Source organism: Scylla paramamosain, chromosome 26, assembly GCF_035594125.1.
Source record: "Scylla paramamosain isolate STU-SP2022 chromosome 26, ASM3559412v1, whole genome shotgun sequence".
Taxonomy (NCBI): domain Eukaryota; kingdom Metazoa; phylum Arthropoda; class Malacostraca; order Decapoda; family Portunidae; genus Scylla; species Scylla paramamosain.
In genome coordinates this window covers 5,835,217-5,850,295 of record NC_087176.1, presented here as the reverse complement: position 1 = coordinate 5,850,295, position 15,079 = coordinate 5,835,217, and the positions used below count along the sequence as shown (strand labels likewise).

Sequence of the window (15,079 nt, the reverse complement as noted above, 5' to 3'; positions counted from 1 at the left end):
ATGTTGTTTGAATCTTTGTAACCAGAAAGTGGGCTGAAGGCCAGTCGGTAATGTGTATATGTCTGATGTTGCTTTTGACCATGACGGCTACGCCGTCGTGGCAAGTTTCTGCTTTATCTTTTGTTTCCGTATACTTTGATGGATTTGGTTGGTAGACCAGTGTCATTGAGGAGATCGATATCCAGGTCGATAGAACGTATGGCTACTGAAATATGGTGTCTGATTCCAGTAGCCGCGACAGTTTAATTGCATAGTCGTAATTCAGCGTTTTTTGACTAGCTGACTAGGTGTCTTTTGTTTGTGGTGTTACTGATATTTGTCTCAGGATGTTAGCGTTTGTGTTGGTGGTAGAGAGGCTAGAGCTGTGGAGTTGAGGTTCCCCAGAGGCTGTGTCCTCACTGATAATGTCCCCCGGTGGAGGGGGGCTGGTGTCTTCAGATATGGAAGATTCGGGGGAGTGATTTGGGTCCTGAGGAGGGAGTATAGGGGCTTGTGTTCAGGTAGTTTTTGTTGCAGGGAGTTTTTGTTGGTAATGTTGCGGTTTGTTTGGGTCAGTTTTATTGTGGGCCAACCATTCAACTCCAGCAGTGAGTTTATGGTCTCCGCTTGTTTCTTGAGGTTACTGAAAGAGGCTTGTATGGAGTATTTTATGATCTCTGCTAGCAGTAGTTTCTTCGTATTTGTTAGTTTTTTCCGCATTTGTGTTGATGTCTTAGTATGTGTAGGAACGGCAGGTGGCGGCTTGAGCGTAAGTGTTTAATTGTGAGGCGAGTGTTGTTGCTGCGCTTTTTACTTGGCATTTGAAAGACGGTGGTGTGTTCACCATCATATTTAACGCATTTTAGTGTGGTTGATTGGTAGGTTCTATAATCGTGGCCCTTAGCTGCACACTTAGAGCACACTTGTTCGGTTTCTTTACATTGGTTTGTTCGGTGGCTGAATTTATAGGATTTGTAGCATTGAGTCACCGGACGGGATTCCTCAATGTTGACGTTGTATGAGGGTATAATTTGAAAGAAGTTTGATCTTGTTTTGCGTCTGTTCGGCCTGCTGTCTCGAAGCCTTTACTTTATCATGTGTACCTTGTGGAGGAGTTTAGTCATTTTAATTAGTTTTCTGCTTCGAACTCCTGAGGTCGTCGTTGGTCTTTTTTCAGTATATTGTCTACTCGACTGGCAAGGATTGTTAGAGCAGATATTTGCTCCGGAGACTCGACGAGCTCGAAGCCTAGAAGTTAATATTTTTGCTGGCCTGTTCTGGGAGATTTTTGCTGGCCTGTTCTGTGAAGTGTTTTTCGCGGTCGATTTCGCTGGCTAAGCCAACGATGATGTACGGGGCAGGAGCGGAAACATTTCGTCTTGATTCGGTACCTTTATCATCCGGTCAAGGGGGGGCGGACGTGGAGTGGACATCCTGGAACCATAGGACAACCCTGTGGCGCTATAGCCATTGGAGAGAGAGAAAAAAAACTGACGCTACAGCATTTGAGAGGGTTACAACCGTGAGACCTATAACCTGTTGTTGCCTACCGCCCTAGTGCCTATATCCCTTGGGCGAGTCAGGATTCCCATCTATCCAACCCAGAGAGACGAGGCTTGTACGCTGCCGACGTACCTCCAAGGCTGTACGCTGCCGACGTACCTCCAAGGCTGCTCTACCCAACCTCAGACCTCAGATGGATAGGAGCTCGGGACGGGCTTGCTTAAGGCCCGAACCTGACTCTTCCTCCGGTACGAAAGAGGAAAGGGGTAAAGAAGGAGCAGAGATGGCAAAAGTCACTTTTGTAAGACGCGAGATGTTGCAGTCTTCCACGATACCGTAGGGTGAGGCGCTCTCTTCACCGGGAACGTAGGGAAGGCCACAACGCCTCTTAAGTGACTGCCGTGTGTCTGGCCGTGTGTCTGTTGTGCGAAGGCCAGAGTCTTTGTAAAAAATTTACCAAAGTTTTGCCTGTGAGAACACAATCAGGGTGCATTCTGGGCAGCTCATGGGAGACTCTGTACTGTACTGAGGGAGCAAATGTTTTTCTGTAGTAAGGGAGCAATGCTTAGTGTGTTCTCTGTACCGAGGGAGCAGCATTATTTTCTGTAATAAGGAAGCAATGCTTCATTGTCTATAGTGACTTCTTTGAGTACGAGAATGGGCTGGTTGAGTGTGGGTGATGAGCAGTATCGAATACTGTACTGAGGGAGCAATTTTTTTCTGTAGTAAGGGGGCAATGCTTCATTATGTTATAGTGACTTGAGTACGAGATTGGGCTAGTTGAGTGTGGGTGATGAGCAGTAACCAATATCATGCCTGTATAAATGGCAAAATTTCGTGATTGCTGTGTTCGTTTCTAATCAGCCCTGTTAACCAACAGTGCTCTGGTGGCCGCTGCGTGGCGTCCAGGCGAGCCTGGCGCTGTGCATGCTAATCTTGGGGGCGTGGCCGAGAGCGAGAGCAGACGTCGTTTATAACCGCCCAGCCAAGGATGACCCATCAGCAGAATACGCTGCTTCTGCGGGGAATCTGGAACACACGGCACCGGGGACGCCAAACCGCGGTAAAGTGGTCAACATTGGCACCGTGGAGGAACTTTACCACATGATGGGGAAGAACATGCCTGGTGGTGCTGCCGCCTTTGAAGTCCATTCCAGGAGGGCCAAGGAAAGTGACGGCTCTTTTCCCAGTGCCACAGAAGACTCCTCGTTATTAGGCCGTGACGCCGTGGAAAATGTATCAGATGGTGACACGGTGTTAGAGAAGCAAATGTCACGTGATGGAAATGAGGATGGAAGATCAGATGTTGCTGCTGGTGGTGGTCTGTCTACTGGAGGTGGCAGCTCTGAGGCTGACCAATCTACTGGTGATGGCACGGAGGCTGACCTGTTTATGGATGCCATGAGTAGTGAATATCCTGCAGCAAGTAATGACATGATGGAAGAGGTCTCGGAATCCAGTGTTACCATTGAAGAAATTCAGATTGTTACCACAGGAGGAGATAACTTGTCAGATTCTGGTGACGTAGATGACACTCCCACTGATCCAGTGTACATTGAATCTCTTCCCACCTACAGTGATGTGGAGGACGTGCACTCGTATGATGTAGATGAAAATAAGATTCCTTCAGTTTACCGAGGGAAAGACGTTTCTGCTGAAGATGTGCGCAAGGGGAACTCGATTCCTGAAGGTGACTTTCCTGAAGGCGACAATCAGATTAGCATGGAAGAAGTTTACTCCCAACCTGGCAGCCTCGATGTGGATGAGGAATTGTCCAAGATGAACATGAAGAAAGGGGATCTCTTGTCCAACATGAGCACGGATAAGGTAAGATATTGCTCGTACTTTTATCGCGGTACTGTAACAAAGAACAGTTTTCACTTGGCTGGAATTCATGCAGAAAGATAATTCATGCAGAAAGATTAGTTAATTGCTTTAAATGTGGAAAATGAGGGTTAGTTCTTCCATTTAATTACTTGGCTGGAATTCATGCAGAAAGATAATTCATGCAGAAAGATTAGTTAATTGCTTTAAATGTGGAAAATGAGGGTTAGTTCTTCCATTTAATTATATAATGTACTGTGATAAGGCATATTAACTTGTGGCTGTGTTTATGAAACTATATGGATTATAGTACTAATGTCATGAATAATGGTGTTTATCCTGTACTGTCATGTATAATAGTGTTCATTCAGTGTTTATATCCTGACAGCTGAACAGCTTGTTGAGGTTCTGGATGAACTGGCTGAAGAGGGAACTTGAGGCAATGTACCAGAATGAACTGAAGCGATCAGATGTGCTGTGGGACAACATCACTGGTGCCATTGTGGAGGAGCAGGGCTATGGTGGTAGCCCAAGGTCTGCTGCAGCGCTGTACGGGGAACGCCCAGTGTATGGCCAGACACCAGCACCCTACCAGCAGCAGGCTCCTGTGACTCAAACTCCTGGAGAGTTTTGGCAGCCTTACATATTTGACACTGGTGTTGGGAATAGGAAAAGTAATCGCAGTATATTTCATTATTTTTTTTGTTGTTGGAGGTGCTAGTATTCTTCTAGGTCCTCAAAAATATTGTTTGAAATGGAATAGGTAATTCTGGTATTTGTTGGGTTCTGAAACGGGTGCTAGCATTGTTCTAGGGGGTTCTAAAACAGGTGCTAGTATTCTTCTAGGTCCTCAAAAATAGTTGGAAATGGAATAGGTAATTATGGTATTTATTAGGTTCTAAAACAATCGCATTTAATTAAATAACTTTCATCCTATAACTTTCAAGATGACTCAACAGGATGAAAATCAAAGATATCAACAAGATTAAAGTACATCTTAAAATATGAGGGAATTATTTTGTTTGATAGCCATACATACTTGACACTGTTGGAAATAGGGAAGTTTATCATAACATTTCACATTGCTCTAAAAATATTTCAATTTGTTCTAAAATATTTTAAAGTTCACTAGCCTGAGAGTACATGTGCTGTAGATATAAAGCATCCATCATCTTGGGCACCTCACAGATGTCAAGATTGAGGGTGTGACTGTGCAAGGAAGTCTGCAAGGTGCAAGTGTTGCCAAGATCATTCATGTCAACCTGCCTACACTGTCTGTGCTATATGTGGTGAGTGAGTGTCTCTTGAGGAGCTTCCCCAAGAGTGAAAAAACAAAATGTTCATAATCTACATTGAGTTTCATGAGGCAATGAACTTTGCTCTTTAGCTCATAACTTCATCTATTCCAGAGCCAGGATGGATTTGGTTACATGGAAGTGAATGGGAAATTGGAGCGTCTTGTGATGTTGAACAAGTGGACGCAGAGTTCCTCAGGCTGCCAGTGTGGGGCTGGTGTTGCATCTCAGGTGGGCTGTGTGCACGTTTATATTGTGATGATAACGACCAAATTAATTGATCTTGATGCTTGAGATAACGACCAAATTAATTGATCTTGATGCTTTAGATTTCCACTTGGAAGAACTGAATGCACTCCCGTTTCTTGTCCAGGAGTGTGCTTGCTGTATGCCTGGTGGTTGTCTGTGTCAAGGGACTCCCAACATGTGTGTTGCTTGTGGTACAGAGTACTCCTCCTGCCAAAGTGCTGGTGAGTTGCACATAATAGATTTGTTTCAATAGAGCCTTGTCTGGATATATAATACAATGGAAGTCTTTAATTCTTGGTTTAATTTTATAGTCTGACTTGTTGGTTCTTTTTGTAAGTGATCCTATTTGGAAAGTTTGTCCTTTGTGACTTGTAGTATTTGGAACATTTCAATCCTTTGACCCACAGTATTGGGAATCATAGTATTTGGAATATTTCAGTCCTTTGACTCGGTCTTTCATGACTCGTAGTATAATAGTGCTATTTTTCATTTATAAAACTAAACAAAACTAAACCAATTGCATCCATGGTACATAGCCCTGAACTTTCGTGTCCCTGCGACTCCTCAGAATTTATAGTTTTGGTAATTGGCCAAATTTTGTAGATGTAGAAAGTCGTTATATTCTAAAAATGCAAACCAATACAAAGTGAATTATCTCTAATGCACAAGACTTGTATTATCTCTAATGCACAAGACTTGTATAGATGTAAGATCTATATGCATGGATATGGCAAGGATTTTGTACACAAACCAATACAAAGTCGATTAGATGTAAGATCTATGTGCATGTAAGATCTATATGCATGGATATGGCAAGGATTTTGTACACAAACCAATACAAAGTCGATTATATCTAATACAAGACTTGTATAGATATAGATCTATATACATGGATATGGCAAGGATTTTGTATGTATATGGCAAGGATTTTGTACACAAACCAATACAAAGTCAAACATGGATATGGCAAGGATTTTGTACACAAACCAATACAAAGTCAATTATCTCTAATACAGGACTTGCATAGATATAGATCTTTATACATGGATATGGCAAGGATTTTGTACACAAACCAATACAAAGTCAATTATCTCTAATACAGGACTTGCATAGATATAGATCTATATACATGGATATGGCAAGGATTTTGTAATGTGTGAAATTATATGATCTATTTGGTGCCATGCCCATATTATCCTGTGTAACCAACTTTCAGGTCAGTCGGGAGTGTACGTATCTGTGGCGGCTGGATCGGTGATCTCGTCGCAGGACGGCTCCCTCCATTTCAATGTATTGGCTGTAGCTCATGGCAGATCCATCAATTTCTTCAGTCACAGTTCAGTGAGTTGTATTCAGGCTTGTGTGGAGTTTTTATTAGATAGCTGTTCATATACTTCATGGAGCTTTTTCTATACAGTAATAATTTTGCACTAAATGCTCCCAATTACTTTCTCCTTTAGGTGTTCTCAAAATGCTGAATATAATTGCTTTATTTCACTCTGGGTGTTCTCAAAACCTTTTTAATTTATTTTTGAATAAATTTCATACTCCCGAAGTACTGTCAATCAATGGGTAAACTTGTACTCCCAAGGTACTGTCAGAACTGTTGCAGTATCTTTTCTCTCTGGGTAGACTTCCAAGTGCTCTCAACATTCCCATAATGTCATCTTTCTCCCAGTCTGGTGTCAGTCTACAGTGGCTTGGCAGCATGACCTTGCAGCAGGAAGTCACCCACCTGGCCTTTGGCACCACCTTCACGGACCATGATGAGGCCACAGTGGAGAACGCCTTCCTGGTGATATTCAGCAGAGGAACCACAGACCAGCAGTTCAATGAGATCATTGTCAGCTCCATGGCACCAACCTTCACTGTGGGGTGAGTGTGGTGGCATGTGAGGGACTTGTGGCAAATCCTTCATAGTTCAAGTCTTAGTGGCAAATCCTTTATAGTTCAAGTCTTAGAAGTGTGTGCAAAACTTTTTAGGGAACTTAATGGATACATTTAGGTGCTTTATCTTTGGACAGAGTGGTTTTGATTACAATAAAATCCCTCTCATCCGGCATTCAAGTATCCGGCAGCTATACCATATCAAGTATCTGGCACATTTTTCCCCGAGCCTTAAAATCAATAAAAAATCGATGTGTACTCATAAAATTGATTAAAATTCCTGTGCGAGGCATACTTTGTCCCCTTGCCACCAGAGCGCACTGCTTCCCGCGGCCCACTGCACTGTGTTTACTCAGTGACTCAGTCCCACGTGTGCACTGTTTATCGCCTGACACCTTCATCATGCCTAAAGTTGTGGAAAAGTAGTAGTGTGTTGTGCTTACACTTAAGCAGCTGATCAGATCAGGTGATCTTTGTTATGGTAAGATGTGTGAGTGTAGGGTGGTGATTGTGGACATAATTTCACTTCTATTCAAGTATCCGGCATGTCGGCGGTCCCGTGGATGCCGGATAAGAGGGATTTTACTGTACTATGTAAACTTGTGTGAAATTTTTCTATTCTTTTGAATGAATGGCTTTATGGAGGTTTTCCTTGTGTAAATTTTGTTGAAGCAAGATTTCCACCAATAGTCCAAGCTCGGGAATCTCTTGCTGGGGATAGCAGACATCTGTGCAGTGCAGTAACCCTTTTCCCTTGCAGACCGCCAGTTAAGTGGCAGGCCAAGGGGCAATCCATGAGGGCACACCAGGGGGATGGCTACGTGCTGGTCTTGGTGCATGACCACAACTACATTAATATTTTTGCCCTTCAGGTATGAAGTACAAAATGCATATGTACACTATCACTTCGTTTACTTCTCTGCAATGTCTAAAACGTGCAGCAATTTGACATAAAGGCAACAATTTATGACATGAAGGGATATATATAATTAACATTACTTATGGCACGATAATTAACATAACTTGTGGCATGAAAGGATTGGCATGATAATTAACATTACTTATGGCATGAAATGATTTCCAGAGCATGAGAGGATTTCCAGAAATGACACAAAGGATTTCCAGAAGTGCTGTGCAAATAGAGGAATTCAATAATTTAATGCATCAAGGAAGAACTGCTGTTATTTAGGCATACTTAAGTAAAATTAGATAAAATTAAGATAGTGTACATTAAAATAGTGTACATAACTTGTCTAAAATTAAAGTAGTGTAGGCATTACTTGTATAAGTGAAATTAAGATAGTGTACAAAAATTTCACGTCTGAAAACATGAATGTCTTTAGTTAAAATAGAAATGATGCTAAACTTTAGTGCTTAACTTTACACTAAAAATTTTAATTGAAATGCTTGATACCAGAAAAGCTGAATTCATAGTAAAATGATGGTGCTATATAAATTGTATCATCGCACAAATATAAACCTAGAAAAAAAAAAATTTCTAGGAGGACAAGTGGATGACACGCCACATGATCCACAAGCACACCTTCAAGGGCACTTTTCACTCCTGGCTGGCCTTTCGCATTAACTTTGAGACCTACGTGGCCTTGGCAGCACGGCGACACATTGTGTTCTACCGTTGGAACAGGGTGGAGGCGGAGTTTGAGCAGTTCAACACAATATACATGGATGGTGCGATGTCCAGCATTGAGGGCCTGGTGGCTGTCAACGTGAGTATGCAGAGATTCTAAAGTTATACGAAGTAAAGGTATTTGTCTAAAGGAAATAAACTTGTGCCTAATTTCAAAATTAAGGTATTTGTGTGAAGGAATTGAAAACCTGACTAATATCATGGTTAATGTATTTGTCTTAACAAATTGAAACCTTGACTAATTACCTTGTGTTCAGGTTAGTGCTTGTCTAAGATTTTTATCTAATGAATTGATGAAACCTTGCCTAATTTCATTTAGTTCAACAATTTGCATCAGTTTTAGTAGTTGGCAAGTAACAAAGCTGTCCCTGCAGGTTGAGTCTTGCCGGGAGGAGGTATCAGTAGTGGTGGTGGGACATGGCAAGCATGTGGCAGTCTTTGCCCTGCAGTACAACTTTACTACATCCACACACACCTTTGTTATGGTGAGAAATTAATGATTTTGGTGTTCACATTTGCACATCCATGGTGCTTTTTGTAGAGTGGAAAATTTTGAAATTTTGAACTTGTATGTAACAGTGACTGAGGTCAATAGTGAACTAAGAATCCTTACTGATTGTGCTGGAGTCCAGGTATGTGAAGGCAAACTGAAAACTGGATGCATTTAATATACCTGAAGCTCATGATGGAATCTGTCATAATAGTCGTGTTGTGATAGTCATAATAGTACTAAGTGACAGCACATGAAGGTCGTGATAGAATTTCAATCCTAAGTGACAATGTGGTCAAAGCACTTTAATGGAATGACTGTTTCAGGAGTTCACAGGCAGCCTGCAAGCAACTCTGGACTGGTCTATTGTTGCTCATCACTTGACTGGAACTTCTAGGGTAGGTATTTTCATGACCTTATTTTCATGACCTGCATGAAAGATACTACAATAGAAATAGGCAGAGATAGCATTGCAAGCTTGTCTTTTTGGCTAAATCTTCAGTATTGTGCTAATCTGGAAGACATCTCAATGTTCTTATTGTGTACGTTTTTGTTTCCTTGGTTTGTAAAAATGGGAGATGAGCAAGTAGGGGAGGTTGTGTATAAATTTGCAAGCATATTCAGGACCATATTCAGGTATCTGAGTTTAGTGTTGAGTTATTTATTATCCTTGGTGTGGGTTATTTATTATTCTTGGTGGAAATTATCTAATTTCGACAGCTTGTTGCACTGGAGGCTAGCAGGCATGAGGTGGTGGTGGTGAGGGTGCAGGCTATGGCCAGCGACGTGGAGCATCCAATTGGCAGCCAACAAGATGTGCTGAACAGTGCCATGGACTACATAAAGGTTGGCTGGTGTAGGCTACTTTTTAAGCTTGGTATTGAGAACTGCAAAAAATTTTCAATGCTGTCTATACTTGGAATTGCTTAATCCTAATTGATGAGATTGAGTTGAAGGTAATGGTCATTACCTATTACAATTGCTTAATCCTAATTGATGAGATTGAGTTGAAGGTAATGGTCATTACCTATTACAAATGCAACCTTGTTCCAAATTTCATGACAGACAAGATTAAAAATGTAACCTCATTCCAAATTTCATGACAAGATTAAAAAGGCCAACTCGTTTCCAGATTTTCATAACCTACTTGGAAAATTAAAATGAAGCTTTGAGAACTCCTTCCAAAATTTCATGGAACTGATGAGGTAAAAGGGGAAACTCATTCCAGATTTTCATAACCTACTTGGAAGATTAAAATGGGAAGGTTTCCAAAAAATTCTGTAGACTTCTGTAGCTTATGATTACTAGTGCAAACTTGTTCCAAAATTTGTAACTCATTCCAGATTTTCTTAATTCTAACAAGATGACTTGTCAAATTTTCAATTTGCTAACACCAAAAATGGCAATCTAAATTTTCATAACTCTGATAGGTTAAAAACCCAAATTTAAAAACCCAAATTTTCAAGTTTGCAAACACCAATCCAAAAATGGCTGTCTAAATTTTCATAACACTGATGGCTAAAAGCCCTGACTCCTTCCTAATCCTCATAACCCAATATTCATGGCTTCAAATATGAACAGAATGAAAACGCACGGCAGCAGGCCATCATAGCGGCAGCAGAGTCCCGGCTGGCAAAGAGTGTTCTGTTCAGCAACACTGTTTCTGCTGATGTCACTATCACTGGTAGCATCACCATCTCTGGGGTAGGTTAGACTTGCTACTGTAAGGTTCTTGATGTGGAAATAAGTAGGTGACATTGTGAAGAGGTGTAGTACATCTGGGGTAGGTCACTTGCTGTTATGAGGTTTTCATGTGGAAATTGGTAGGTAATGCTGGAAAGAAATGCAGTTTATTTTGAAGAAGTTGAGACTTGTTATTTTTTGGTTTTAATGTTCTGGAACTTGGGTTTTAATGTTGTGGAAATCACTAGAAGACACTGGATGGGATAGGCTGGATGTTAATGTGGGATACTTATTATTGTGGTAGGATAATCATCAGTTTTTAAAGATGGAAAAATTTGTAATTCCTTTCTTGTGTATAAAATTGAATTGTGGATGGTCCTTATTTTTGGGAATTGAACACATTTGGGAATTGTGAACACAACTAAGTGATCAAACTTTCTTGTCCACAACTAAGTGATCAAATTCTCTTGTCCAATTTTCTCAATTTAATCCAATCCTGCCTGCCCAGTTCTACCAAAATGTGAATGCTGTATTGATTAACTTTCTCATAAATTTCCTCTAATCCTGTCCTGCCTCTGCAGGTGTTGAGCACAGGGCGTCTGTCAGCTGAGCGACTGGTGTTCCCCAACACAGACCTGCAGCATGGTGTGACTCACCTTGAGTACCTACAGCACATCAACACTGCCCGCCCTGGCCTAGACCTCTCTCAGAGCCTCCTGCAGGACATCCAGGCTATAGAGAATGCACTCATTTGTAAGTCCTTGTTGTAGTTCACTTCATGAATATTGGCTTGCTTTCCTTACTCACTGAAGTGGCCATGGCATTGGACAATGCTTAGTCCTTGCCTTGGTACTTATTGGTAGTGTCAACTGTTTTCCACTCCTGCCTAGTGCTAATTGTAGCACTACACCCTGATCCACCCTGATCTGATAGACCTGACACCGATCTGATAAACCTGACCAATTACTTCATTTGCATTCAACTTTCTCTAAACCATTAGAATATGAGAATAATTCATGTTAGTGTTATGCTAGTGTTCTAGTCCTGTTTATTCTCTAAATAATGCAGAATAGTCTTCATGAATTATGAAAGTTTTTGTATGAAGGCATCGCGAATATGTTTCCTTGTTTTATGAGAGCAACCCTAATCAACTGTTGTGCTGCAGTTGCTGTGCCTGCATCCGGCCCCAACAGAACCATAGAGGGTGTGAAAACCATAGTTGTCAACAGGCAGCTGGTCATAAATTCTCTGGTTGTTGAGCACCTAAGTGTGGGTCAGTTGCTTGATGGTAGTGGTGCCCACTTCCCTCTGAATGCTACATTGTCTGCAGTAGTCAGGTTAGTATTGAACTGCATTTTTGTTGTGAACCTGGAGTTTTGTTGCTTAATACAAGTACTGCTTAGGTGGTGGTATCAGATGTGTGAAGCTGCTGCTGAAAATTCTAACTTGTTACTTCCCCTCCTAGAGGAGACCAGACAGGCGTGATTATTCGTGGCAAGAAGACCTTTTTGTCGAGGCTTTCTGTGCAGCATCTCCACACTCCCTTCCTAGATGACATTCCCACCAGTGATCTGGTGACATTAAGTGGTCGCCAGAGTATTGCTGGGGCTGTGTTTGCCAGAGGGCTGTGGGCTCAGGAGGTGAAGCTGAGGGCAGGTGGCACGCTTGGTGGAGTGGACTTGTCTCGGGTGGTGTTGCTGGGCCAGGCGGCAGTGCTGGGTAAGTGATAGTGATGCTGTCCTTGGACTGAATGCTAGATCCATGCAGGCCAAATCTTTAAGTTTGGGCAGTAAGAAATTCACCAGAAAGGTTTTGGTCATGTACAGAGGTTTTGGTCATGTGCAGAGAATGAGTGAAGATGCAGAAGGGATATTGTAGTTGAATTTAATCTAAAAATTTTTTTTCTCCCAGGGAAGGTGACATTTGCATCCCATGAATTTGTGGCACGATCAGTGCACGTGGTGTCTGGTGTGGTGGGTGGTGTAGACCTGACACGACTGTACAATCACTCCCTCCTGGTGACTGGGGGACAATTTGCTGGCTCGCTCCTCTTCACCACTGACCTCAATGTGCAGGACCTTGTTGCTGGTGTGATGATGGGTGTGGATATGGCACGGCTAGCAGAGAGCATTGTGTTCAGGGATGAGGATGCTGTGCTTGCAGGGAAGCTGCACTTTACACAGATGGTGACTGTAGAGGGACACATGACCACCAAGAGCATCAATGGCAGGCAGTTCCCAGGCGACTATGCTGTGAAGACTGGCTCCTCTCCCCTCATGTTCACAAACGAAGTGTCCTTTAACCATGTGACATTTGGTGAGGTGTCATTTGGGCCTCAGGGTGTTGTGGACAGCATCGCACCCCACCGATTCTTGACCAGGACCACAGATCAGACGGTGACTGGGAGAAAGGTCTTCAGTGCTGGTGTGGACATCATAGGACACCTGGACATCACCACCAAACTCCTGGATAATGTGAACCTTGATGCTCTCTTCTCAAGAAACCGCCGACCATCCTCCCTGCCAGCCGATATGACGTTCAATCTGATATTCAAGGGAGATGTGCGGATGCAGAGGCTCTTCACTCAGGGCACTGTGAATGGGGTGGATCTGTCTGGCCTAGCTGAGGATCTGGTGTACAGGGATGAAGAACAGGTGAGGATAACTGGCAGGAAGGTGTTCCTTAAAGGGCTGACTCTCACCAATGCCAGATTCCAGGGAGGGTTCAATGGCATGGACCTGAGCTCGCTTGTCACCACCGACTCGGATGTGGTCATTAATGGGGTCTTCACGTTTGCAAGGGATGTGTTCTTCAGGAGTCTGGTTGTGAGACACGTGAATGGTATAGACCTGAATGCTCTCCTTAGTAGTGCTCTCCACTTGAATAAGGCAGGCCAGGTGATACGTGGGCGGAAGGTGTTCCTGAAGAAGGTGGTGGTTGCGTCGCTGGTCATTGAGGGAACCATCAGGGGTATAGATTTCAGCAAATTTGTCACAAAGAGTGGCAACCAAACTCTAACGGCACCACAGGTGTTCAAGACTGCAAACTTTGCTTTCCTGCGTGCCCAGAACATCCACATGTCCCAGGGGATCAAGATCAATGGCATCAATCTGTCGGAGCTGGCACGCAGGAGGGTGCCACTCAGGGAGCCAGTGAGCCACACTGCCACCCTCACCATTGAGGGGCTGCTGGAGCTTGCTGGTGGTGCATCAATTGGGATCCTCAATGGTGCAAACCTGGAGGAATTGCTAAACACTGTAGTGACTGATGAGGGTGACTTCACCATTGATGGGCAGGTGTCCTTGTCATCACTGAGGGTTCTGGGATCCGTCACGACACAGGGCAGTGTGGGAGGCAGCGGCATCAGCCTCAGGAATGTGGCCCAGAATGGCATCAAACTATCTGCGAACAACCAGATCACGGGCCACCTCAGCTTCTCCCAGGTGGAAGTGCGTGGGGAGGTGGCAGTGGGTGGCCTGGTGGAGGGTGTCCACCTGCAGCACCTCCATGAGGATGCTGTGTACAATGACGTGCAGAACCTGCAGACCATCACAGGTGAGAGCTTTGTGTTAAAAGTATTAAAGTATTAGGAATCTTTGAATTATGCCTGAAAGTCTTTGAATCATATGTATAAATCAGTTGTGTATAAGGGGAAAACTAAAATTATCTACATTAATGCATTTTGGATTTGATCTCTTGTAGCCATGAGTAATTCGGATATGTCTTGAAGGCATAATTGCAAAATTATCTACATTAATGCATTTTGGATTTGATCTCTTGTAGCCATGAGTAATTCAGATATGTCTTGAAGGCATAATTGCAAAATTATCTACATTAATGCATTTTGGATTTGATCTCTTGTAGCTATGAGTAATTCAGATATGTCTGAAGAAGGCATAATTGCAATGTTGGTATTTCTACATTAATGCATTTTGGATTTGATCTTGTAACTATGAGGTATTTCTACATTAATGCATTTTGGATCTGATCTTTCTACATTAATGCATTTTGGATTTGATCTCCTTGTAGCTATGAGTAATTCAAATATGTCTGAGGAAGGCATAATTGCAATGTTGGTATTTCAGGGCCGAAGATGTTTGATGCAGGCTTCACAGTGCGGGGTAAAATAAATGCCAGGACTGTCAATGGTGTGGACTTGGCCCAGAGTCTCCTGACCCGCACTACAGACCAGGTCATCACTGGCCCCGTCACCTTCCGCAGAGTGGCTGCCCTCAAGAAAGTCTTCCTTCATGGCAAATTCAACAACTTTGACCTGAAGGCACTGGCACAGGAGACCATCATGAGGGGGAGGAATGAAGAGATTGTGACGGGTGAGACTGAAGTCTGTTCTTGACATGAATTATTGAAGTTCTTGACATGAATTATTGAAGGTTATGTATGAAGGATTGAATCAGGAGTGAAGATTATGATTAAGTTTGAAGTGATGCTGCCCCTGACAGTGTGCATGTAGTTGTTATAAACTTGAGATTTTAAAAATATCTGATTATCATTATTGAAATT

At 42.7% G+C, this 15,079-nt stretch overlaps 1 protein-coding gene across 1 annotated transcript in view; it reads left to right on the top strand.

Moving 5' to 3' along the window:
* The window catches only part of LOC135113643 (uncharacterized), a 31,451-nt gene that overhangs the window by 9,429 nt on the left and 6,943 nt on the right, over positions 1-15,079 (top strand). Inside the window, exons 2-19 of the mRNA XM_064029062.1 lie at positions 2,363-3,309; positions 3,695-3,980; positions 4,495-4,595; positions 4,716-4,832; positions 4,975-5,071; positions 6,067-6,191; positions 6,529-6,725; positions 7,498-7,609; positions 8,240-8,464; positions 8,760-8,870; positions 9,202-9,273; positions 9,596-9,721; positions 10,457-10,579; positions 11,140-11,311; positions 11,724-11,895; positions 12,024-12,277; positions 12,470-14,113; positions 14,644-14,889. Coding sequence (XP_063885132.1) covers positions 2,363-3,309; positions 3,695-3,980; positions 4,495-4,595; positions 4,716-4,832; positions 4,975-5,071; positions 6,067-6,191; positions 6,529-6,725; positions 7,498-7,609; positions 8,240-8,464; positions 8,760-8,870; positions 9,202-9,273; positions 9,596-9,721; positions 10,457-10,579; positions 11,140-11,311; positions 11,724-11,895; positions 12,024-12,277; positions 12,470-14,113; positions 14,644-14,889 — 5,127 coding nt within the window. The remainder of the gene's footprint in view (positions 1-2,362; positions 3,310-3,694; positions 3,981-4,494; positions 4,596-4,715; positions 4,833-4,974; positions 5,072-6,066; positions 6,192-6,528; positions 6,726-7,497; positions 7,610-8,239; positions 8,465-8,759; positions 8,871-9,201; positions 9,274-9,595; positions 9,722-10,456; positions 10,580-11,139; positions 11,312-11,723; positions 11,896-12,023; positions 12,278-12,469; positions 14,114-14,643; positions 14,890-15,079) is intronic.